The sequence below is a fragment of the Quercus suber genome, unplaced genomic scaffold (genome assembly GCF_002906115.3).
Source record: "Quercus suber isolate HL8 unplaced genomic scaffold, Cork oak 2.0 scaffold_345, whole genome shotgun sequence".
NCBI classification, from domain to species: domain Eukaryota; kingdom Viridiplantae; phylum Streptophyta; class Magnoliopsida; order Fagales; family Fagaceae; genus Quercus; species Quercus suber.
In genome coordinates this window covers 445833-472449 of record NW_027069797.1, presented here as the reverse complement: position 1 = coordinate 472449, position 26617 = coordinate 445833, and the positions used below count along the sequence as shown (strand labels likewise).

At 38.9% G+C, this 26617-nt stretch overlaps 3 protein-coding genes across 3 annotated transcripts in view; all 3 read right to left on the bottom strand.

Annotated features, from left to right (window-relative positions):
- Positions 1–26617, bottom strand: part of LOC111994504 (protein SAR DEFICIENT 4) — a 69126-nt gene that overhangs the window by 24036 nt on the left and 18473 nt on the right. The gene's annotated exons all lie outside the window — the stretch shown is intronic.
- LOC136061732 (uncharacterized) lies at positions 4692–5351 on the bottom strand. Its single transcript, XM_065759902.1, has one exon. It carries the CDS (start codon positions 5349–5351, stop codon positions 4692–4694), a length of 660 nt encoding a protein of 219 aa, XP_065615974.1.
- On the bottom strand, positions 5496–5972 carry LOC136061731 (uncharacterized). Its single transcript, XM_065759901.1, has one exon. It carries the CDS (start codon positions 5970–5972, stop codon positions 5496–5498), a length of 477 nt encoding a protein of 158 aa, XP_065615973.1.

Here is a 26617-nt window from a genome sequence, read left to right as displayed (position 1 = left end):
AAGAGGCCTTGGATGCCAAGGAGGAGGCCGAGACTACAGCCTACGCTGAGGGGGTGGCTGAGATAGAGGCTCTTTATAAAGCTCAAGTTCCGGGGGTATGTAGGCGCTACTGTTCCCAAGTCTGGGCTGAGGCCCTCAAATAAGCTGGGGTGGAGGCCTCGTCCGACCTGTGGAAGGTGGAGAGCGTGTACTACCCCCCTGCTATCTGCGAGGCCGCCTCTGATGGTGCCGAGGCTGGGGAGGTTGTTGAGGAGGTAGGGGCTGCTGAACTAAGGAAGGATCCGAGTAAGGAGGCGCTCCAAGGGGTAGCGGAGGTCCCTTCCGATGCTCAAATCCCCACCACCGAGGAAGCAGCCATTCTTGCCGTACCTCTGTAGGCCGTCCCCTTAGGCCAGGGTTCAGAGGACCCAGAGGTTGCCCCTGTCTAGCCATCTACGGGGGGTGAGACTGTGCAGAAGGAGTAGATCCCTTCGCGTCTCGGTCCAACCTGCTTTTGCTGTTTGCTTGATCTTTTCCTATCTTTTTTTTACTTTATTTTATTTTATTTTATTTTGTTGTTCTCCCTTTTTTTTTTTTTTTTTATGTAATGTGGCTCTTGCCACGTAACTTCTATGGACACATTATTGTAATGGGAGTTTAATTTCCCTCCTTATCTATTTTGGGTTGTTTATTTGTTTGCATGCTATCTGCTTCCTCTCTTTTCTTTTTATTTGCATGAATTTGACTTGAATTGTATCTCGGCCAATTACGTCAGTTACAATGATAATGGGAAAGAATGTATGCGTGGGCAATCCCCTTATGTCTTAAGGGCTAGGTAGGGTTTCGATCCATCCTAACTTAGGATATTTTGAAGTAGTTAGTTTCCCCATAGGCTTGAGTTCGAGGACCATGCAATGCCTTGGTTCTGTCTAACACTTAGGATATTTTGAAGTAGTTAGTTTCCCCATAGGCTTGAGTCTGAGGACCATGCAATACCTTGGTTTTGTCTAACACTTAGGATATTTTGAAGTAGTTAGTTTCCCCATAGGCTTGAGTCCGAGTACCATGCAATGCCTTGGTTCTGTCTAACACTTAGGATATTTTGAAGCAGTTAGTTTCCCCATAGGCTTGAGTTCGAGGACCATGCGATGCCTTGGTTCTATCTAACACTTAGGATATTTTGAAGTAATTAGTTTCCCCATAGGCTTGAGTCCGAGGACCATGCAACGCCTTGGTTCTGTCTAACACTTAGGATATTTTGAAGTAGTTAGTTTCCCCATAGGCTTGAGTCCGAGGACCATGCAATGCCTTGGTTCTATCTAACACTTAGTCTTGTCGTCAGAACGCGAGATACATAATCATAATAGGCTAAGCATTTGAATCCAAAAAGGCTTCTTCATTAATAATAATACCTTTTTAGGTTATTTACATTCCACGGACGAGGTACAAGTTTTTCGTCTAGATCTTCTAAGTAGTATGCACCTATCCCCGCTACTGACGTAATTCGGTAGGGCCCCTCCCAGTTGGGTCCTAGCTTTCCCCAAGAAGGGTTCTTAGCAGCCCCTACGACTTTTCTCAGCACCAGGTCCCCCGATGTTAGTGGTCTGAGTCTTACATTGGTATCATATCCCTGCTTGAGCTTTTGTTGGTAATAGGCTAGCTGGATCATCGTTCGTTCCCTTCGTTCTTCTACCAGGTCCAGGCTCCTCCCCAGCAGTTCATCATTGCTGCCTGAGGTGAAAGAGCTCGTCCTTAGCATTGGGAAGCTTGTTTCCAGGGGGATCACCGCCTAGGCACCATAAGTTAAGGCGAAGGGTGTTTCCCCCGTTGACTGCCGGGGCGTGGTCCGGTATGTCTAGAGAACGTGGGGCAGCTCCTCTACCCATCTCCCTTTGGCATCGTCTAGTCTCTTCTTAAGCCCGCTGACGATGACCTTATTGACGGCCTCGGCTTGCCCGTTTCCCTAAGGGTAGGCGGGTGTTGAGTATCTATTTGTGATACCAAGCTCATAACAGTACCTCTTGAAAGCCTTGCTATCGAATTGGAGCCCATTATCCGAGACAAGTGTGTGGGGGACCCCGAATCGTGTCACAATGTTCCTCCAAAGGAATTTTTTTGTGTCTACGTCCCTGATGTTGGCCAGTGGCTCGGCCTCGACCCACTTGGTAAAGTAGTCCGTGGCCATCAACAGATACTTCTTATTCCCTGGCGCTCTGGGGAATTGTCCTACAATGTCCAACCCCCATTGGGCGAACGGCCATAGACTGGACAAGGGATTAAGAACCCCTCCTGGCTGATGGATATTCGGGGCGAACCTTTGGCATTGGTCACACTTCTTGACATAATCCTGGGCCTCTTGCTGCATCCCCAGCCACCAGTATCCCTATGTGACGGCTCGGTGAGACAATGATCTCCCCCTGTATGGCTTCCGCAGATTTCCTCGTGCAGCTCTTCGAGCAGTAATTCTGCTGCTTCGGGGTGGACGCATAGCAGGCATGGCCCCGAGTAGGAGCGCCTATATAGTTTGTGATCCTCGGATAACCAGAACCGAGGAGCTTTTCTTCGTACTTTCTCAGCCTCTGACCTGTCTTGGGGCAGGATATCATCTTTGAGGAATCTCACAATGGGGTCCATCCAGCTGGTACCTACTCCGACCCTAAGGATGGGGATCGCTTCCTTCGTCACCTCACTCACCCTCTTCAGGTGCTCCACAAGTATAATCCGAGGTAGACCGTCTGCCGAGGAAGTTGCGAGTGTGGCTAATGAATCGGCATGGCTGTTCCTACCCCTAGGGATATGAGACAGACTGAAAGGGTTGAAGTCCAACTGCAAGTGCTTGACTTGGCTTAGGTATTCTTGCATTCTCGGATCTCGGGCCTCCATCTCTCCCATTACCTGTCCTACTACCAGTCTTAAGTCTGAGAACATCTCCACCGACTTTCCTCCCATCTTCCATACCATGGCCATACCCTGTAATAATGCCTCGTACTCGGCCTCGTTGTTTATGGCTGGGAATCCGAGCCTCAGGGATTTCTCTATGACATGATCTTCAGAGGACACTAAGACTAGTCCTACTCCTGACCCTCTTTGGTTTGCCGCGCCATCAACATATACTTTCCAGCATGGTGGCCTTAGGATAGAGACCGCTCCAACCGGCCTCTCGTCAGCGATCCTTCCCTCGGTTCCCACTTCTATAGTTGGCTCAGTGAACTCCGCCGTCAAGTCTGCTAGAACCTGGCCCTTTATGGTAGTCCGAGGCATGTATTTAACGTCGAAGGCCCCCAGGATGGTATTCCACTTTGCAATTATTCCCGTGTAGTCAGCGGCCCAAAGTACGGACTTCAAGGATAGTTGGGTTAAGACGACCACCGTGTGAGCCTGGAAGTAATAAGGCAGCTTTCGCGTGGCATGGACCACGGCAAGTATGGCCTTTTCCAAGGGTAAGTACTTAACCTCGGCTTCGTGTAATGAATTGCTAACGTAGTAGACCGGTTTCTGGACGCCACCGTCATCTCGTATCAGCACCAGGCTCACAGCGTGGTGCGCCACAGTGATGTATGCGTATAGGACCTCGTCGGCCTCCGGTTTAGACATGATGGGCGGCCGGGCCAGGTAATCTTTGAGCTGTTGGAAGGCCGTGGCACATTCCTCGGACCACTCAAATCCCTTCCACTTGTTGAGCAGGAGATAGAACGGTCTGCATTGGTCGACCGACCTGGAAATGAATCGATTCAGGGTCGTGATCATTCCAGCGAGCCTCTGGATCTCTTTGGGGTTTTGCGAAGGCCTTAGGTTTTGGATAGCTCTGATTTGGTCAGGGTCGACCTCGATCCCCTGGTGGGTGATGATGTAGCCCAGGAACTTGCCAGATCTCACGCCAAACGAGCACTTGGATGCATTTAGTCGCAGCCTGTGCTTTCTGAGGATGTCGAATATACAGCCGAGGTCCCACAGATGCTCGGACACCAATCCGCTCTTCACCACCATATCGTCAACATAGATCTCAATGTTCTTGCCCAACAACGGCTCGAACATTCTCGTTATCATCCTCTGATAAGTAGATCCAGCGTTCTTCAGGCCGAATGGCATCACCTTGTAGTGGTAGTTTCCGATGGGCGTCACGAATGCCGTCTTCTCTTGATCCTCCAAGGCTAATGGGATCTGGTGATAGCCTTGAAAGGCGTCTAAGAAGCTCATCCGAGGATGGCTTGCAGTTGCATCCACCAGTTGGTCTATCTGTGGCATTGGGAAGGGGTCCTTTGGGCATGCTTTATTCAGGTCTGTGAAGTCCACGCAAACCCTCAATTTCCCACTTTTCTTCTTGACCACCACAGTGTTGGCTAACCACTCGGGGTAGAATACTTCTTTAATAGCGCCCGCGCGCTTAAGTTTATTGACCTCTTCCTTAACTGCCTCAGCGTGCTCCTTTGACGGGCGTCGGGGTGGCTGTTTCTTGGGGGTCACTGAAGGGTTGACATTAAGGCGGTGACAGATGAAGGATGGGTCAATCCCTGGGCATTGCAGGGGTCCCATGCAAACACGTCTAGGTTATTCTTGAGAAACTCAATCAACTCCTCCTTCTCTCGGGGAGGCAGTTGGGTTTCGACTTGAAAGAACCTCTCCTGGTTGTCGTCGATGACCACTTTTTTTAGGCCTTCGAGCCTTGCTTCCTCGGCGGCCGTGTCAGCTGGTGCCACTGAGGTGGTTAGCTGCTATAAGTTTTCGACCATAGTGGCCGAGGGCTCCGTATCTTGCGGACGTGAGGTGGCTGCGACCATACACCGCCTTGCCGTTGACTGGCACCCTTGGATCTTGAGGATTCGGCCTCTAGACGGGAATTTCACTTTCTGGTGCAAGGAAGAGGCGACACCCCCTAAGGTGTGGAGCCAAGGCCTTCCCATAATGGCAGTGTAGGGGGAGTACGTGTTCACCACTATAAAGTTCACCTCCACTACTTCCGGGCCGGTTTGGATGGGCAGCCTGATCATGCCCTCCGGGATGATTAGCTTCCTATCGAAGCTCATCAAGGGGGAGCTATAGGGCGACAAGTCCTTGGGCTTTAGCTCCAGCCCCTTATAGAGGTCGGGGTACATGACCTCTGCCGCGCTGCCACCGTCCACCATTACCCTTTTGATGTCATAGCCCCCAATTCTGAGGGTGATCACCAAAGCGTCATCGTGAGTTTGGGTGGTCCCATCCTTGTCTTCCTCGAAAAAAGTCAGGGTCAGGTGACAGCCTCTTCTGGCCCTCTTTGGCTCTAACTGGGACTCCCCGGTGGCCACCTGGGCTACGGATAGCACCCGCGAGGGGCGCATGCCTGTTCTTCCTGGCGTAGCCAAGATCACATTAATCGTTCCATTGGGCTGCCCCATGGCTGTGTCCCTCCGTGGCTCCTGGTAGGTCTGGCCCTGCTGGCTGCTGGAGTGGTGCAGGAGATGCTTCAGCTGCCCTTCCCGGACTAACTGGTCCAGATAGTTCCAGAGATTCCTACAATCCTTTGTAGCGTGCCCATGGTCCTAGTGATATTGGCAGTAGCGGTCCTGATTACGCTTCTCAGGGTCCCCCGACATCTTATTCGGCCACTTGAAATACGGTTCGTTCTTGATCTTTTTCAGCACCCTGTGCACCGGTTCTCGGAACACAGCGCCGACAAACTGGGCGTTTGTCGCCCCGGATTGCCCTTCGAAATATCTTCTCGGGCGGGCGTTGTTACATCGGTCCGACCTGAAATCCCTCATCTCTTGAGGGATAGCTTTCTCCTTCCCTTTACCTTGTAGCAAGTCTTCTTCCACCCGTTTGTATTTGTCGATCCGGTCCATTAGCTGCCGCACGCTGGTGGCGGGCTTACCAGTTAAGGACTTCCTCAGGCCGTGCCCTATTGGGAGCCCGTTCTTGAACGTGTTAATGGCAACATCATCGTACTTTCCGTCCAACTCGTTGTAAATCTCCCAATACTTGTCCAAGTAAGCCTTGAGGTTCTCGTCATCGCGCATGGTTAGGGACAGCAACGCGCTTATGGGCCGAGGAGGCCTGCTGTTTGTGACAAAACGGGAACCAAAGGCCTAGGTCAGCTGTCTGTACGAGTCTACGGAATTCATCCTCAAGCTGTTGAACCACCTCATTACCACAGGCCCCAAGCTGGACGGGAACACTTTGCACATCAGCGCCTCGTTCTTAGAGTGAACGGCCATCTTTTGATTGAACTGGCTCACGTGCTCCATGAGGTCCATTTTGCTATTGTAAACGGTGAAGGTCGGCTGTTGGAACCTCCGAGGGAGCACCGCCTCGTCTATGCGACGCGTAAAGGGTGACTCGGAGAGCCGGTCCAACGCCCTGCTCATGGCGTCACTTCCCAAGCCCTTAGGGGTGGGGTTGCCACGCCTACGCCTCTGATAGTGCTCATCCTCGCGAGAGAAAACTTCACTCGGGGGTGTCGTCGACCTTTGCCTATAGTCGTCATCACTTTCATCATTAGAGGGTAAGTCAAGGCTAGGTTCGGGTCGCTTTCATTGTGCATGGCGCAACTTTCTCTTCAGATCATCTATCTCTCGCTGCATGGCCGCCTTATTGTCCTGCCTCTGAGAGGTGTGACTCTTATCCTCCCGCGGTCTCGCGGCTGGGTCGTTATCGCCTCCCTAGGGCACGCGGCCGCTTCTATGCGTATGGCTTTCGCTAGTTTGTGAGGTGTGCACGCTTCCTTCTCGGAATCATCTGTTCTCCTCGTTCTGGCCGTGCCCCGGGTTGCCATAGTCGTTCGGACATTGGGGTCTAGCTGGTTCGTGTCGATGGGAACTCCCTTGGTGAGGGTCTGACCCTACCATGCCTGGCTGTTGTCCTTACTGACGCATGAGTTATCCCCACAGACGGCGCCAATTGTAGGGACCAGATTTAGGCCCTTCTTCAAGTTGAGAGAGTGGGCCCAGATCCAGCTTGCCCTTCAATGAATTTATAGAGAGTGGGCTCAAGAACTAGGCCTTAGTAAAGAGTGCAACTGCCTTGCATGGTTGCATGTGGATTTATCAACCTAAACATGAATTGGGGTGCACGATGATGCTCATTGGGCTGGTCTTCTGAGGATTGGCCTTCTTATTATTTCTTTTAAGATTGATTACAAAGGTCTAGAGAACACAAGTCGTTCCCTCTCCCCTTAGTGTAGATCCTTCTCCCCTTTTTCAAGAAGGACTCCTTACATTATATACCTCTCTCTAAACTGATCCTAACCCTCCATTCGTTTGATCAGCCAAGCCACATTTGAGTGCCTGTCCATCAGCCCGTCCCCATTCCCCTAGTGGGTTGCAACACCCAAGACAGAGCTGTCCAGGAGTCCTATCCTCATTAAATGTGGCCAGGACGTTAGTTGAGGGCATTCAATGTGGAGGGTGACAGCTTGTCTAAGACTTGCTCTTCGCGTGCTCCAGTCGCGATGCGAGGCACTTGTCCCTTTCCTCCTCGGATATTCAAGAAGACCCCTCTTTGGTGGGTGGTGCTGTCATGTACTTCTGAGGTCTCGGATGTCCGAGTGATGGTTGTTGTCCTCGGATATGTTCCTTGGGGGCTGGACACTGCATTTTTATCCTCGAACCCCACATGCATCTTCGGCACGGGCCTCTGGGCCTGGTTTGAGGTGGGCCGAGGCTGCCTGATTTTTCTGGCCCACAAATATTAATAATAATAATTTATTACAACATATTTATTAAAACAAAACTCTGTTGCAACGAAATTTTGTTGCAATAGTCTATTGTTCAGACTTTATCGAATAGTAGGCAACAAATTTTTTCATTGCAATAGAGGTTTATTGCAACAATTTGACTATTGCAACAAAACTTTTGTTGCAATAGGGTTTTTTTTTTTTTTTCCTTCTTGTAGTGACTTATACAAACACATAAAATATAAGAGTTATATTATACATCTAAAAACTTACAAGTTAATGTCTAGGTGCCTGCAAGGCAAGTTATCTTTTGGTTTTTGGTGGAGTCACTTAGTCACAGATCACGTGTGTATATATATATATATATATATCAAATTCAAGTTCAAAAACGAGCTACTTCACTACATCAATTCAAAGCAAATTTTGAAGATGTTTCTCTACTCTTTAAAGATTTATTTAAATAGTTTTGATCAACAAGTAATCCTATTTACAAGTGAAACTTAATTGATGGGCTCCAAGAACATACTCGTCCTAGCATCGTTAACAATATGGAAGGCTGCCTATAAATAGACCTCAATTCGAAGAGATTGATCATATATTTGCTTAAGAAAAAAAAATGAGGTTCATTGTTTTGTTTCTCTTCTCTCTCTCTATTTGTCCCTACTTCTTTTGCTTTTGATTACTTCCAACTTGTCCTACAGTGGCCACCAACCTATTGCAATGGCCTATCACATTGCACAATCCCATCTCCTATAAACTTCACCATACATGGTCTGTGGCCAAGTGACTCCACCACAAACCAGAAGATAATTTGCCCTGTAGGCACTCTAGACATTAACTTGGTAAGTTTTTAGATAAACTCTTGCATATTTATGTGCTTGTATAAGTTTATTGCTTATTTGTACTTAAAAAAAAAAAATCATTATTGAACATTTGTGATTTGATATGAGTATTGTAGATCACACCATTGATGAGCGAGTTGCAACGTGAGTGGCCTAATTTGAATGGGGGATGATAAACGGTTTTGGAGCCATAAATGGGAGGCGCACAGAATGTGCTCTGAGAAACTGTTAGATACATTCTAATATTTTAAGACCACCCTAGAACTGAAAAACTTGGTAGATCTGCTTTGGTATTTGGACGAAGCCAACATTACACCATCAAAAGTAAAGGCTTATATTGCCAATGATATTTCCGTAGCAATTACGAGCAAAACTAGATTTGAACCATGCTTGTGGTGCAGAGCAAGCATGCTTTTAGAAATCAACATCTGCGTTGATAATTTAGCACAGAATTTCATCGATTGTCCAAAAACTTTGTTGTCTTATCAGAATAAACCTTGCCCAACTAGTAACTAATGGCGTGTTTATCCTACTTTAAAAGAAGGTTGTTGTTATAGAACAGGTCCTGTTGTTCTACCTAGTACTGTGATGTTTTATGCTTGTTTCTTGCTTTAAAGAAAAATAATTGTAGTCAAGACTCTCTACTTATGAGTTAATAAATAAATAAATAAATAAATATATATATATATATATATATATTCTCTAGTTGCACGTATCTCTTGACTATAATTTCATTTGTTTGTTTCTGACTTTGATTAATGCTTTTAAATGGGGCACTCTTTCTGCTAAACTTGGAGGTATAATTAGTGTCAGTGCTTTCCAAGCTAATTAAGTGAGTTCTTGTTGTCCCATAAAAAAAAAAAAAAATGAGTTCTTGTTGTGGCTCTCTTTCTCAATTGAGTACATGGTCCTCTGTATCAACTTGAATCGATCTAACAAGTAATAATAGTTATTGGACAATCTATATGTTAAGAAGGATCGCCAATTATGCATGTAAATCATATATAATGACCGATGATTAAAGCTCTAAAATTCTAAGCAGTTGGTTTTTCCAAGTGAAAATTGACGGGAAAGACTATAGTGAAAATTGTCTTCGCTGGTGTTGGGATAAAACTGGTTCTTTTCTGTATTCTGGAGTGTGGACTGAGTTCAAGCCAGCCTATAAAAATATTAAAATGTGCTCCATCAACCATGCATGAACCCAAAAAAGAATTAAGAATTATCTTTTACATAAAATCATTTGAATACACACATATGAAATCATCCCTTACATTAGTTATGAGTTCACAGAAACAGAATTAGCTAGGTTTTTGTTTTTTTTTAAAGACAATTTTCCTGTTTCTGAGAAAAGAAAGGATAAATTTTCTTAGTTCTAAGGAAAAGGACCTGTGATAATTTTAGTCTCCTTAACTAGTCGAACTAATGCTTAGGATTATCTGGATATTTAATTATAATTTTGAAAAGTTATATCTCAGTGTAGTATGGCTAAATCAAATGCAAACTCACAAAACTCAGGTCACTCCTACGTACGCTGTGGTTTTCCAAGTCCAAACTACTCAAAACCTACCTTGTAAATTAAAACTCAACAAGTTTATCAAGTCCAAAGTGTAACTTCATCGTACAATTTAAAGCCTCAAAAATCAGAAGTGAGAATTCTATTTAGAAAGTTCATCTTGTGCAAGCTCAAGTCAAATCATGTAATTTAATTCAAAGATTTGCTTTTAAATTAAAGACATGACTTCAAGCAAATGCCAAATTGCCAACCAGTGTTCATAATCCAACTCTGATGGCGTCTAATACAAACAAAATCGAATTTGTGCAAATAAAATTGCCAACATGTTGAAATTTGAAGACAGTTAGGAAGTGTTAGTCAAGCAATATAAAAAATAATAACTAATTCTAATGCTTTACATAACACACAAACTGTTAAGTAACTTTTTTTTTTTTTTCATAAGTAGGTACCCTCTTCATATATTATTTAATAATACTCAATTTATCTAAATACACTACAAAAAAAAGGTTTTATAGCCACATTTTCAAAACGCGGCTATAGGTCAAAAAAAGGTGGCTATAGTACGATTTGGCCTATAGCCGCGTTTTTTTAGGCGGTGTTTTCAAATGTGGCCTAAACCCCATGACTATTGACCTGAGGGGTCTATGGCCGCACTTTTTCAAACGCGGCCTAAGACCAGGACCTATGGCCACATTTAAAACGTGGCCTAAGGTGAAAGCTATAGCCACGTTTAAAATGTGTCTATAGGATCCTCTACCTACAATCGCATTTAAAAAACGCAGCTATAGATCCTTATATTTAAAAAAAAAAAAATTGATTACCAAAAATTAATTTTCGGTAATCAAAAGTTTTTTTTTTTTTTTTCAAAATTAATGCTTTCAAACTTTAAAATTTCAATTTTAATTAAATTAAGAAATTCAAAACAAAAATACAAACCCAGCAAATTTAAATTCAGACAAAAACCAAGAAAATTTCAAAATTAATCAAACACAACATGCTCTAAAATACAAGAAAATAGTACAAGAACACAAACAGAACATCTCCTTCAACAAAATCAATCCAAATTGACACAATTTATTCAAGGAAAACAAAAGTACAAGCTCAAAAATACAAAATTCCCCATAACAGAAACACAACCAAAAAGAGTCCATATGCTCAAACCCAAAATTAATCAAAACACAATCAAACAAAAAAATAATAATTTTCAGCCATGGGCCAGAGAAAAATAAAGCAAAGAGAGATAATTTTTTGAGGCACTTTAGCCTCATTGATTCAAAATCTTCAAATCTAAAGCAAAGAGAGACTCGATCTTTAGATCTACTGCAAATAGAGACAGAAAGTAAAAGGGAACAAAAATGAACAAAACTCAAAGAACAATGAACAAAACCCCATATTTTCACAAAACCCATTCATACAACATCAGTGGGAAAGAGGGATCAACAGCGTGGGTCAAGAGATTGAGAGAGTTTTGAGAGCACTTTTTTTTTTTTTTTTTTTAAATGACTGTGAGAGAGTTTTTTTTTTTTTTTTTGCAAGGACCATACGAGAGGGAGAGCTTGAGATTAAAAATTTTGAATACTGAGATTTTTTTTTTAAGGAATATTTTGGAATATGCCATAGAATATTCTATGGCATATTCTATATTTTTGTTTATGCTAAAGTACTGCTGAACCCATTTGGTTTTTTTTTTTTTTTTTTTTGATTTATTTTTTTTACTGAATATTCTATTGCATATTCCATATTTTTGTTTACGCTGAAGTGCTGAACCCATATGGTGGTTTTTTTTTTTTTAACCTATTTAAAATGTGGCTATAGGTCCTCCTCTAAATATGTATATATATATTCGGCTGGACCTATAGCCACGTTTATGAATGTGGCTATAGACTTAAACTATAGCCGCGTTTTAAAAACGTGGCTATAGGTCATCCTTTTAATATATATATATATATATACACATATATATTTGGCTGGACCTATAGCCGCGTTTATGAATGTGGCTATAGACGTAAGCTATAGCTGCATTTTTAAAACGTGGCTATAGGTCCTCCTTTAAAATATATATATATATATATATATTCGGTTGGACCTATAGCCATGTTTATGAATGTGGCTATAGACTTAACCTATAGCCGCATTTTTTAAACATGGCTATAGGTCCTCCTTTAAAAAATATATATATATATATATTTGGCTGGACCTATAGCCACGTTTATGAACGTGGCTATATACTTAATCTATAGCCACGTTTAAAAAATGCTACTAAAACCACTTATAAACGTGGCTATAGACTTAACCTATAGCCACGTTTTAAAAACACAGCTATAGGTTAAGTCTATAGCCGCATTTCTGAAAAACAAAGCTATAGGTTAGCTATAGCCACATTTTTTGTAAACATGGCTAAAAAAAACACGGCTATAGACCCGCATGTTTTGTAATGATAAAACAGTATTTTTTAACAAAAGTATGAAATTTAGTTGGTCATATCATTAAGTTATCAATAACCCTCATTCACCTCTGCATGCATCCCAAATATTGTTTTTTGCAAATTGCATTCACCCAATGAAATATCTTCACATTTAAATTTGAAAAGGACACAAAGCTCATAGTCCACATGGACCACATCCAAGCATCTTGTGAGATTTCCGGAATTAACATAATTATACTTGTACATATGTAACTAAGCAGTGCCATTGTAGTTCACATAGAGTTGATGCAAGGAAGAAAAAAATGTTGTTACAAATAACAAGTTAATAGCAACAAAATGGGAGATGCTGGGTAAACACGTGCGAATGAAGTGTCACGTTAAATAAAAACGACAGGAGAGATTGATTAATATAACATAGTTAGACTCAAACTCATAAACTTAAGTCTTTTGGGTCAATTGGGGTCTCTATATGTTATATTAACTATTCAATTGGAGTCTCTTCAAAATGTGGCCCCCATTTCCTATGGGACATGGACATGCAGGTCTGGTTCCCATGGATGAGCTAGTTTCCTTGCACTTGCGACTCTAGCAGCAACCTCTAGCAGGGGTGTAACCAGGAAGTTTTGTTTGAGGGGGCCAAAGTAAAACTATCATATTGATTTGTAATTCAAGAAAAACTCAAACCCATGACATACATATATACATACATGTCTTTGTGCATTAGTTTTAAAAGAAAAAAAAAATCTTAAACCCAAAGTAAGTCATAACTTGTATATAATATGCAAGATTGCTATTATTTTATTATTAGTGTAATTTTTATCAACACTTAAAAAGACTAACAAGCTAAACACCCAATTGAGCATCGTAAGGTCAATTTTTATCAAGAGTTTCTCTAATTCTTATGAAAAATCATAAATCCATAACATTTGTAGAAATTAAATATCAGTATATAACAAACTAGACTATATTTACAATTACAATAAATTCTATTCATAGAAATTAAATATAATTAAATCACTATAAGAAACCATAAAATAAATAGAATTTAAATTCAACTAGATTAGATAACTATAGTAAAAAAAAAAATCATAAATCATAAGATAAGTAAATAGAAATTAAACTAAAATAGCACTGAAAACAAAGAAGAAAGAGAAAGAAGAGGAATTTTGTAGCGTTGAATGGACTGTGAAAGAGAATGAATGATACAAGAACTGAGAATTTCGAAAGGAAAAAGAGAAGAAAAAAGGAAAAAGAGAAGAAAAAATGAAAAAGAGAAGAGGGTAGTGTTTGTCACTCACATTTCGATACATATACACTATTTATATACATTTTTTTAATTAAAATAATAACTTAATAAGTTGAAGATAAATCAAGTTCTAAAAACATGTATTCAACTTACAATTTCAGTTTAAAAATGAAAAGGAGTGCAATAATATGTGTATAACAAGATGTATGTGTAACAGTTTTTATAAAGGGAGTAAAAGTAAGAAGTGGCCTAGAGCTATAGAGGGGGTAGATATCACATAGGACGGTAGACTTTAGCATAAAATAAACTTTCTTGAAATTTGTCTATTTTATAATGCCCTTACACACTTTTTTATTTACAAAACTACATTTTGTTTTTAGGTTAAGAGTTGGGAATATTTACAAAACTAAATTTTGTTTCTTTTTATTACTAGCTTATTGGCTTCTCTCTACACTCTGGAATTCATGGAAGCCAATAAGAAAAATGTCTTTTCCTAGACTTCAATGCCAGTCAAATGGTCCCCACCTCCATCGGATTATACTTTCAAACTCAATACTCAATGTGGCTATATCTCAACCAAATTTGCTCATACATTTGGCATAGGTTTGCTAATCCGAAACCACAAAGGAGAAGTTATGGCTGCTACTTGTGAGCGAAAAGATAAAGCTTTAAATGCTCTACTGCTGTTGTTACGAGGAAGGCTTTTCTTTTTTGTCAAAGCAATTATTTCCTTGACATTATTGCATAAAGTACATTTGGTGAACTTGTGGATTTTCCCAATTCTGATAAAGTTTGCCCTCTTAAGGATGCGTGGATTCTTGAAGAGATTAATTTAATTTGTGAAAGTTTTCATACTTTTTTCTTTTGTCAAAGAAAAAGAGGAAATGTATTATTGGTTTGAAGAATGCATTTCTTTTCTCTTCTCAATTGTACACCGTGTTATTTAATCAATAAAGTCTATTATCAATTTCTCTAAGAAAAAAAAAATTTATATTTGTGGCCTGATGAGTGGACTTTAACTCATACTCGATAGGCAAAAAACATTGAAAAGAAGCACTAGGAGAAGTTAAAAGGGCAAAGGGGGAAACAACTATTGAAGAAGCATGTCGTGACCATGTTTTCTAGTAGTAAATCCACATGCCACACCCAATCTTTATCCAGCATGATCTGTCTCAACTATAATGGATTTTCACAGTATGAATTGCAGACAACAAACAAAGTTATTCACATAATTTAGCTTTCCATTGACATATTCTAAAGACTGAACATGGAAGAGAGAATTGAAATTTTAAAGATTTTTAAAGATAATCCTTACAAGATGTCATCTTTCTATGGAATACTAACAAGGTGTATTACTTATTGAAAGATGCATGTGTCTTTACCTATGTAATACAAATAATTAGGGATCTAGGGCATGACAAATTTGATATAATCGACATTTCAACCCATAATTGAAACTAGACTCTCCTCATAAACCATAATCTGTGAAGCTACAAACAAGCTTGGAAGCCCTCTAATTCGAAGATTCTTAATTTTTTGAGCACTCAAGTTATACAAGACTACTTCTCCTTTGTCCTCCATCGTAAGAATCTTCTCTGACATTCAACAGTAGGATACCACAATAGTTTCAAGCTTCAGCGCACACACAGATACCAGATCACATAGACTGCTCCTACTCACACACAAAGAATTTGAGGAGGAGAGAGTTGGGACCAACCTCTAGTAATTAGGTAAGGGTCGTCAATGGGCCGGGTCGGGCTAGCCCGGCCCATTTTTACTTGGCCCAAGGGCACAATGGGCTGGGCATAATGGGCTATTAACTAGTTAACGGGCCGGGTCGAGCTGGGCCGAAAGAGAAAACCTCAGCCCATGACCCTGCCCATGGGCAATGCCCATTTTGTCTTTAATGGGCTAGGTTACTAAGTTGGGCCTAATGGGCTACCCATGAGATTGTGTTAGCATATTATTTTATTATTTTTAGAAATAAATAATCAATTTTTAATAAGGAAATAATCAATCTAGTTTTTTTAAAAGGAAAGGATCAAAGACTTTAATACTTAATTACAATTTTTTTAAAATAAGGCTTCAAATAGTTTTTTATTTTTATCTTTACTAAAAAAAATCAAATGGATAATTCAAATTTGCTAGACTATTAGAAAAATATATATTTAGTAAACTAAGTTTAGCACAATTATTTTAAGTATCTTAGTGGTTGGGAGAGTTTTCTTAAGAAATTCTATTACAATATCTCAAGATCAATTCTTCATACACTTCCTATATATTTTTGTTAAAAATTTTAAGTTATTGGACTGGGCAACGGGTTGGGCCAACGGGCTGGGCTACTGGGCTAGCCCACTGGGTGCCCATGGGCATAAAAACTAGCCCACGGCCTAACCCATTGGGCTAGTGGGCTACCCATGGGCCTTAATAACAACAGGCTGGGCTGCTCATTAGCCCGATGGGTTGTCGAGTTTTTGGGTCGGCTCGTGGGCCATGGGCTATTTGATGACCCTTATAATTAGGGAAGAATATAGAACTGTTAAGTATTGGCTTCACCATCTATTTCAACTGCTATAATCTAATCGATATAAACATAATGATAAGTCAAACTGAATAAGGTGCAAAAAAAAGTGCAAATCCTGTTTCTTACTAATGTATGTATGTGATATATGTTAACTAAATGGTTCAATATTGGCCTAGTCATGGGGGAATCCAGGACATGCTTAGCTCGATTTGTATTTTCTTCGGGATGAATAAATATGCTTAGCTCGATGATAAAAGGAGTAATTTTCAGACCAAGTTTTTGAAGCAAGTAAAGTAAGGGCTAACAATGATACTTAAAAGAGTGTAAATTCTTGAGGCACTTAATTGTAGATATGCTGTTATCCATTATTAGGCAGAGAGAGGTGGAGAGTTGTCACATCATGAAACTTCTATTATTATTGGTGCTCTGGATTTAACAGAATAGACTGCTAAAGATGCCATGACACCCATATCTAAGACCTTTTCCCTGGATATAAATTGCAAACTCAACATATATGCCCCTCTGTTCATCTCTAACTGATTATTGCATTTGCTTTATACCTCTTGTTGCTTACAATCGCAATTCATCTTCATCATTAGGCATACAATGGGCTTAATGATGAGCAAAGGTCACAGCCGTATACCTATATGCTCTGGATATCCTACAAATATTGTAGGCCTCAATCTGGTAAGGAACTCAGGAACTAGAGTTTACTATCAACTGATAGGTCTGAGTTACTTTCTTGCAAGGACCTCACATACTTGACTCAAAGCTTTCCATATCTCTTATTGCTTAATTCACACTTGTGCAGAATATTAATCTATATGAACCATCATTACTGGTTATATGAATTGGTAAATTTGTATACCTTTTAAAGGAAGAGTAAGTAGTAAGAAAGCACTTACAGGAAGATTTCCAAGTTGTTAATTGTTTCAAGTATAATGGAGGAAAAAAAAAAAAACAATGCTTAGATGATACTTAAATCTAGGATAGTCATTTAATACTGCAATTTCTNGAGAATGAAAGATTTTATATTTTAGTATTGGTGAAAGCATGGCATAATATAATGAAAGATGCCTTCTTTGAAAATCATTTGAAATCATTTATTAAATTATTCAGATGCACATGGCAGTGTCAAGTAGCTCAAACTAACATAGTTTTTTTAAATTTTTATATTCATGTCATAATGAATAAGCATCCAAATCTCAGGTGTAAGCTTGAAAATCAGTGCTAATGGTGATTAAATCTATAATGTTGGAATAATATAAAAGTAATATAAGACAAAGACTTAATGAGTTTTGAAAAAAGATGCCAGCTTGAATTTTGTGCATCAAAATGCAAAACTAAACAAAATCTATTATTAAAACGACACTCAGACAATCTCACAAACACATCAATGGCATGCCAAGGATTATGCAGTAAAATTATGCAGAATTATGCAGAAAACTTACTGCAAAAATTGAAAAACCAAAAACAATTTGCTTTGCTTCTAAAACACAATCCATGGTATACAATCATGAAATTGAAGTACGATCTAATATCAATTGTTGGAAGTGGATATCAATCTAAATGATGTAGTATACAATGGTAAAATAAAATAGTTCTTATGGTTGCCAAGGATTATGCAGTAAAATTATGCAGAATTATGCAGAAAACTTACCGTAAAAATTGAAACACCAAAAACAATTTGCTTTGATTTGAGACGTGCCACCAACACTTTATACTTCACTGCTTCAGAGTCTTACATTCTTCCAATAAGGCACAACACATTAAAAAAAAGAGACCTGAGATATTTCCAAATAAACAAAGGTAAAATAAAATAGTTTTCTTGGCTGTAAAATTATAGCACTATTGAAATGACATTCAGGCAATCTCACAAACACATCAATGGCATGCCAAGGATGCTCGTCTAATATAAACACAAACACAAACAAACGAAAAAAAAGGGTCTCATATTAATATAAACAGAGCATAAAAGTTAAGCACCCCAAAAAAAGGATTTTTTCTTGGCTGTAAAATTATAGCACTATTGATGTAGTATACAATGGACGCATTAATGAGAAGTACAATATGATCTAATCAATTCAAGAAACGGAATCTTACATGTTGAAATACGTTGGAAGGTGATTTGAGACGTGCCACCAACACTTTATACTTCACTACTTCAGAGTCTTACATTCTTCCAATAAGCCATAACACATTAAAAAAATGAGACCTAAGATATTTCCAATTAAACCAAGGTAAAATAAAATAGTTTTTTTGGCTGCAAAATTATAGCACTATTAAAACAACATTCAGGCAATCTCACAAACACATCAATGGCATGCTGAGGATGCTCATCTAATATAAACACAAACAAACGAAAAAAAGGGCCTCATATTAATATAAACAGAGCATAAAAGTTTTGCACCAAAAAAAAAAAATTGAGATGTAGAGATACCTCAACCAAAGCAGAGAGGTTCTGTCAGTATTTATAAACCGTGTGGAAAGGAATAAAGGGAGAAAGGAAATCAGATAGGCAGCCGTTACTGCGAAACGGTAGAGCAGGAAGGTGGGTAGCTTTCAAACTCTCTGTTTTCTCACCTGAAGGCTTCAACTTTTTTCCCCCCCTCCCTTTAAGCTTCCCTCTACGTTACAATCTTCAAGCTCTCTCTCTGCTCACATTTCTATTTGATCACACAAAACCCTGAACGCTTCCCTTTTCTTTTCTTTTTTCAAACCGGCTTGCACATTTGATATTTTAATTTCTTTTCCCTTTAAGCTGAACTGAAAAGGCTTTGGGATGGGCTTGATAGTGGAACTAAATAAATAAGAGGTGGGCTGGATTAATTATACAAATTTATTATAGGGTGATAGTGGGAGTAAATAAATAAGTAGTGTGTTGCATTTATAGGACTGGGATTTATAGGGCTGAAAATTGTAAAAACCATTTTAAAATTGAAGAAAAAATTATTTTTTTAAAAGAAAATGACGTGGCAGTTGATGTGGCGCAACGTGAGAGCAGCAGCATTAAACGCTACGCTTCAGCTTTTAGTAATATATAGATATATAGATGAGGATGCTAAAACCCCAGAAAATAATTCAATCAACAACCCTAGCATGCTTACTATAAACACCTATACATGTTCAATGCCAGCAGATCATAGAGGTAAAACTAGTGTCATATTTACATTAGTTGTAGTTTTTATTTAAATTAGTGCCATAGTCAAATTCATGGAAAAACATAATTACCTACGGTCTGAAGGTTATGATTCTGCATTTTACAGGAGTATGTCCAATTGACGAGAAAGGGTATCTAAGTACCTCTACAGATTCATCTTCTCTTTTTTCAATTGACACAAAATACTTTAGTGCTAGAACGGCAAATGTCATCAAGCAAGATGAAAATTTGGCATCACAGTATAAACAAAGGGAACAAGGAAATGGAAATGTTTTACATGAAAATGTAGAGTCTCATCCAGGTAATTCGGACGAGGAGGTTGTTGGAATCATTACAATGAAAGATGTAATGGAGGAACTGTTACAGGAACTGTTACATGCTGTTGAAATTTAAATGGAGTTCATGTTCTATGATTCTCGTGGTAGATTAGCTCCTATTGAAATGACTCATGAAATTGGCACAAGTTCTTTAATAGATATCTTTAATTTATTAATGAATTACACTTAAAAAAAAAAAAAAAAGGTTACAAAGCACTAGTCCGGTCTATCTTATCTAGGAATTAATGCATTAATTACCAGAAGAAGAGCAAAGAACTAATCTGAAGTTGGCTTCTCTCCTAAAATCTTGTTTTTTGCATGATATAGGGCATAATTACTATATAAGAATGTTATTAATCCTTCCATGCCAAAACAATGGCCCCTCTATAAACACACTTACTCAAGTTTCATACAAAGTTTCTAGATACATTCTATCAACTATTACTAAACCAATGTAATTGTTTAATTACTTTATGATTATAATTCACAATGTTGCTAATACTTCTCCAAATAATTCACAATGTTTAATTACTTTATGATTATAACTCAAAAGATTTGTCGTTTTGATTGAAAGTTTAAAGTTTAAACATAAACTTTTGTTTGGTATTGCCGTATTGGTGAGACAGTTAAAGTGTCATGTCGTTTAATTGTCATGAAACGGTTGGAGGAAATTTTAATGCGATCCTTTTCCTTCTTGCCTTCATATCCCCGTACTGTTTGAGAAAGTCTAGGCATATCACAACATTTTCATTACACTATCATTTTTTAGTTGGGGTGATTAAAAATATGTTATTTTATTAATTTTATGTTGACCTATACATGGTAGGCATTCCTCAATTTGTAGTAAAAATATTATTACATTTTATTGTGCTTTATAGAAAAACTCATCTTGTTAATGTTGATATGGTGCTTAAAGTTTGGGAATCTAGTCAACGTGCAATTCATGTTGGCAGGACATATTCATATCATGTTTAGGTAAAGGAACTTAACTATGTAGCTTAATTTTAACATAATTCATTTAATAATTAACCATGTCAAAATTTCTCAACTTTAAAGTAACTTGTTTACTAAGTGAATTAATACAATATAACTCATGTAACATGCTTAACAAACAAGTAATGCAGAGTCAACAAAGATAGAATCCATTTCAATCTATTTAAAAATTGATAAAAAAAATGAGTGAATACTTTTATATTTTTGTAAGTGAAATAATTATAAACAAATAATACGGTGTTCTTTATTCTCACATAATAATGAGTTCTATTCATTAAATAGAGTACCACGCACTCCAAAAGTTCCATCAATACAACTTGCACTTCCCTCAAGAACAACGATTCTAAAACTCCTCTCGTATGAGAAGGAATTCTGAATTCCTACTTCTAAATTCTAATAGTCACCAGGCACGAGGTTATTGGACAAGTTGGAACTTGGGATGTTTACAAAAAAAAAGGGTCTTTAGCCGCGTTTAAAAGACGCAGCTATAGACCCCAAAAACACGGCCATAGAATAGAGCCACGTTTCCTATAACCGCGTTTACAAACACGGCCTAAACAGCGTAGCAATAGGCCTATGGCCACGTTTTTCAAAAACGCGACTAAAGGTCAGACCTGAAGTTGCGTTTTTAATCCGGTAGGATATATTGGGGCCTATAGCTGCGTTTTTTAAAAACGCGGCTATAGCCCCGCTTTGTGCTGCGTTTAAGGGTCCATTTATTTTGGTGGTAAATGATTTCAGGAAATCATTTACCACTTGACCCCACTGTTTGGAAGCCAAGGAAAATAAAATTTTCCGGAAAACAGGTTTTATTTGACCATTATTTACTCGTTTGACCCGGAAATGGTTTTACACTCTCATTTTCACTTCAAACCATTTCTGGGTCACGCACAAAAGAGAGAGCCAGAGAAACTTCGAAGAGATCCAAAGAAAGAACAGAACTCACCGAGAAAGAAGAGAGCCAGAGAAAGCCAGGGTACTCACCTCGCCGAAACACCGTTCCAGCCACTCAACTGTGCCTCCGATCCAGCCACCACATTGAGAAACCCTGAGCTCACCTCACCGAGAAACACCGTTCCACCACTCAACGGTGCCTCAGATCTAGCCACCACACCGAGAAACCCAAAGCTCACCTTGCCGAGGAAACACCGTTCCAGCCACTCAACCGTGCCTTTGATCCAACCACCACACTAAGAAACCTAAAGAGCTCAGCCTTCGCACTGTGCCTTCGATCTAGCCACCACACCGATCCAGCTCACTCCAGGTCATGCCGAGCTCAGCCACCACACTGATCCAGCACAAACGCACACCCACGGTGAGTTTTCCTTCTCCGGTTCACCGTGCATCTGATCCACATCCCCTCGCTTAGATCCGATCGCATTATATATATATATTTATTTATATAAATATTTACTGTTTTTATTTAATTTTTTTAATTATCCATTTTTTATTTAAATTGTGTATTATTGATGATTGGGTTTAGGGTGAACAATGTTTTTGCTGTGCTTTTGGTGAGAATTTGGCTAGTTGGGTATGAAACTGTGTATGAAATTTTGGAGCTTGAAATTTTGCTGTGCTTTATTTAAACTGTGTATGAAATTTTGTTGTGCTTTATTTAAACTGTGTATGAATTTGGCTAGTTAGGGTGATCAATGTTTTTGCTATGCTTTATTTAAACTATGTATGAAATTTTGGAGCTTGACCCATTCTGGTTTTTACTGTGAGTTTTTTTAGAATTTGGCTAGTTGGGTTATGTGCAGAACTTTTGCTGTGATTTTTTTTTTTATTTTAATTCGGCTAGTTGGGTTATGTGTAGAAATTTTGAAGCTTGACCCATGATTGGTTTTTTTTTTTTTTGAATTTGGCTAGTTGGGTTTTGTGTATACAGTTTTGGAGCTTGATATATATACTTTGATGTAGCAAATGTTATGTAGTTGCCTATTGGGTTATGTATACTTTCAAGCTTGAGACATGACTAAATTGTATGATTTTTTTTCAGCATTTGGTGTTATTATTTTCTTGCAGTAGAATATGTGTGTGTTTAAAATGTATTGTGATGACTAAATTGAGACATGATGGTATTGTGATGATATCAATGTGCAGTTATCAATGTGATGGTATTGTGATGGTGAAAATATTGATTGTAAATAGAATGCAATGTGATTTGGTACTCGTTATAAATGTGGTTTGGATGTTTTTCGTTTGTGGCTATTTTTATTTACATACCTCTTAGACCACAGTGTTTGTGATTTTGTTAGATGAAGAAAAAAACCAAAGCCACAATTCTTGCCTCAGTTGCATCTGTCCTCCTTGTGGGGGTTGCATTGTTAGAAATTGTGACGTAGACATAGACGACTGCCTAGGGCGCCTTATGTTAATCATGCAGCCGAGAGAGAGGAATACATAAATAGTATTCTGCATGGAAGTGAGATAAATTGTGCGAATCAACTTAGGATGAAGCCTATAGCTTTTCATCACTTATGTCACATCCTCACTGAGGGGGAGCACGTATGCCCGACTATTCACATGTCTGTTACGGAACAAGTGTTCATTTTCTTACACATTATTGGTCATAATGTGAGGTTCCGTGTAATGGGTAGTCGGATCTATAGATCAATTGAGATTGTTCATAGATATTTCAAGGTCGTCCTTAGGGGGGGTACTGAAATTATATAGAGCTCTAATAAGACTGCGTAGCGAAGATACACCCCTAGAGATAAGGAATAGTAGAAGGTTCTACCCATATTTTAAGGTAAATATTGCGACTTGTGTATTTTTGTAAATTGTGTAGATTTGTGTAATTTTAAACCATTATGTCTGTCGAAAATTAGGATTGTGTTGGAGCAATAGATGGTACACATGTTCGTGCATCTGTGCCACCTGAAATACAAGGAAGATTTCGTGGTCACAAAGATGGAACCACGCAAAATGTGTTAGCTACCTTTAGTTTTGACTTAAAGTTCACTTATGTATTGGCTGGATGGGAAGGCAGTGCACATGATTCATGTTAACTGATGCATTTACTAAGCCAGGAGGATTTTCAATTCCCGACGGTATTATACGATTACTTCACCTTTTTGGTTTATTAGTTTAATAAATATTGTGCGTTTTCCTAAGCATAGTAGTGATTGGGTTTTATTTTTGAATATATGTAAGTAAATATTATCTTGGTGATGCTGGGTATAGTAATAAAAATGGAATATTGTCACCTTATCAGAGTGTGCGATATCACTTGAAAGAGTTTAGTGATCGTCCTCTAGAGAATGAGAAAGAATTGTTCAACCTCCGACACTCTTCATTGAGAACTACCATTGAGTGAGGGTTTGGAGTGTTGAAGAAACGTTTTCGAGTGTTGGATATAGAACCATTTTGGTCTTTTGAAACCCAAGTGAAAGTAGTGTTAGCATGTTGTGTGGTTCATAATCACATTATGGGGGTTGAACCAAATGACCATATTATGGAAGATGCAATGAACGAAGTAAAGTCTAGTGACCCCCAACAAGAAACACAATCACATCGAGAGTCCGTTGAAGACAGTAGATCATGGAATGCTAAGTGAGATGAAATATGCCAAGCTATGTGGTCTGATTATATGAGGAGTGGAGAGTAGTACTTTATTTACATTTTTATGATTGTAATATGTGTTTTTTCTTGTAAAGACAATGTATTTACTATAGACTTCTGGTGGCGTAATGAAAAAGTATTTTTAGCATTACATTGTTATTTGTTGGTATTACGTTGTCATTTCTAGTGGTAGCATGTTTCATTCTGTTGTGCACATTTTATAAGCGTGGTTGTATGTGTGTTTGATTTGTTGTTCCCGAGTGTAATTACTAAATGTTACTCTGTCTATACAATTTTCATATGTAGTAATCTCAAAGGGCAAAGAAAAAGTGAGCAGCAGCAAGCAGTTTAGGTGTCTGCCACCTATGCATGAAATGATGCTGAGGATACTTGCGCAGGAGGCTGCAAAGGGCAACAAGCCCTCTAGCACCTTTAAGGCAGGCTCCTTCGCTCTTGTAGCGAAGGAGATAAGTGCCCAATTTGGGGTTGAGTGCCACCCCTCCTATGTTGACAATCTGATGCAGACTCTAAGGACCATGTGGTCCACTATTGAGAAACTTCAAAAGAAGAGTGGCTTCGGTTGGGATGATAATCTCAAAATGATAACATGTGACGCAAAGACATACCAAGAAGAAGTCATGGTATGGCTTCCAATTATATTTTCTTAATATAAATGATAATATATGTTTTTGTCCATAAATTGAAGTTTTAGTTTGGAAATTGAAGGCAAAGAATTATTTGAAAAGATATTCAGAGTTTCAAAGAAGGCATCTATGAATAAATGTTAGAGGTTAGATGAAGTTTTAGTAAGTTATATAATGGTGTGAAGTAAACTTTATCATGATTTAGTAAGTTTTAGTCCTAGAGTAATGTCAAACTACCATATCTAGATGTTTAAATGCAGCATCTACTCCACACCATGATTTTATGTTTAATTTGACAAGGATGGACACCCACTTTGTTTTTCAAATAATAACAGATTTTTTTTGTTTACCATTGACCTAAAACATTTACTGGCATGTATATTGCATTGAATATTGAATTTATGAGTGAAGTAATTATTGCATTGTTATTATACGTTCCTTTCTCCCTTACAGGCGCATCGAAAGCATACGGAGTATCTAAACAAAAAAATTGAGATGTATGATGAGTTAGCTATTATGTGGGGAAGGACACAGCCACAGGTGGCTTTTCTAAGTCTTATGTGGATATTGAGAATGAACCAGACAATGGGGATAGTGCTGAGTTTGTTACAGACAATGTGGACGAAGGTGTGGTCAAGAAAGGAAAGAATGCAGTCGAGTCATCCACCACTGGGTCGGGAATTTCCAAGTCCTGCAAAAGAGGGCATGCACCTTCTAATGCTGATGATAGTGTGCTGACTGATTTGTCTGATCAGTTGAAGGAAATAGCTGTGGCTCTAAAAGAAATCAATCGGGGCCCGGTGGATTACACAGCTCTTTACAATGAGGTCATGGCTATGATGGCGGATGGGTATAAAGAAGACATGCTTGCAACTGCGTTTGACCATCTTTGTGAAAATGAGAAGGCAGCACGGGGATTTCTAGCGAAGAATGCTAGGTTGAGAAAGCCGTGGTTGGATGGTTTTTTGTTCGCACAACTTTGACTTGTCTGTTTCATGTTGATTGTGGCGGTAGCTTTAGGAATTAACTGTTGTTGTAGTACTAGTATTGACCTGCCATTTGTATTAAATATGTAGTCTTTTGTATTATTGGGACGATACAATAGCCTAAATTATGTATTCGTACTGTTCAGATACCACGAGTAGGTATCATTTTTGTACACCATGGAGGTGTAATGCCACCTGAAACGATTGATGTGGCTATTTTTATATAAATATTATGGGTATATTTCAATGATTATTTTTGATGTTGAAGTGAATGATTATTTTTGTACTGTTACAGATATGTCTAGGCAATGCAGGTGTTTGAATTTGGATGATTATTTTTTATGTTGAAGTGGATGATTAGTTTTGTACTATTACAGGTTTGTCTAGGTAATGCAGGTGCAGGAATTTGTAAGGCATTTCATATTTTCTGTAAAATGATCCACAAACTAAACATGGGAATTGAGTTTCTGTAAAAAACGTCCTACATTTTTCATAAAATGTTTGACCGAACCAAACATGGGAATTGATTTTCCGGAAAATAGAAAGCAATTTCCTTAAAATGTTTGAACGAACCAAACACCGAAATTGATTTTTCGTAAAACGAATTCCGAGACAACCAAACAACCTGAAAGCATTTTTCTTTTCTAGAAAATAGCATTTCCGGAAAATATTTATTTTCCAGAAAATATTTTACGTGAACCAAACGGACCCTAAAACGCGGCTATAGGTTTTTCTAAGAACAAAAAAAAAAAAAAAAAAAAAAAAAAAAAAAAAAA

What these genes read in the sequence shown, in the direction of transcription:
- LOC136061732 (XM_065759902.1), bottom strand. Translation starts at nt 5,351, where the DNA reads ATGGGGCAGCCCAATGGAACGATTAATGTGATCTTGGCTACGCCAGGA.
- LOC136061731 (XM_065759901.1), bottom strand. Translation starts at nt 5,972, where the DNA reads ATGCGCGATGACGAGAACCTCAAGGCTTACTTGGACAAGTATTGGGAG.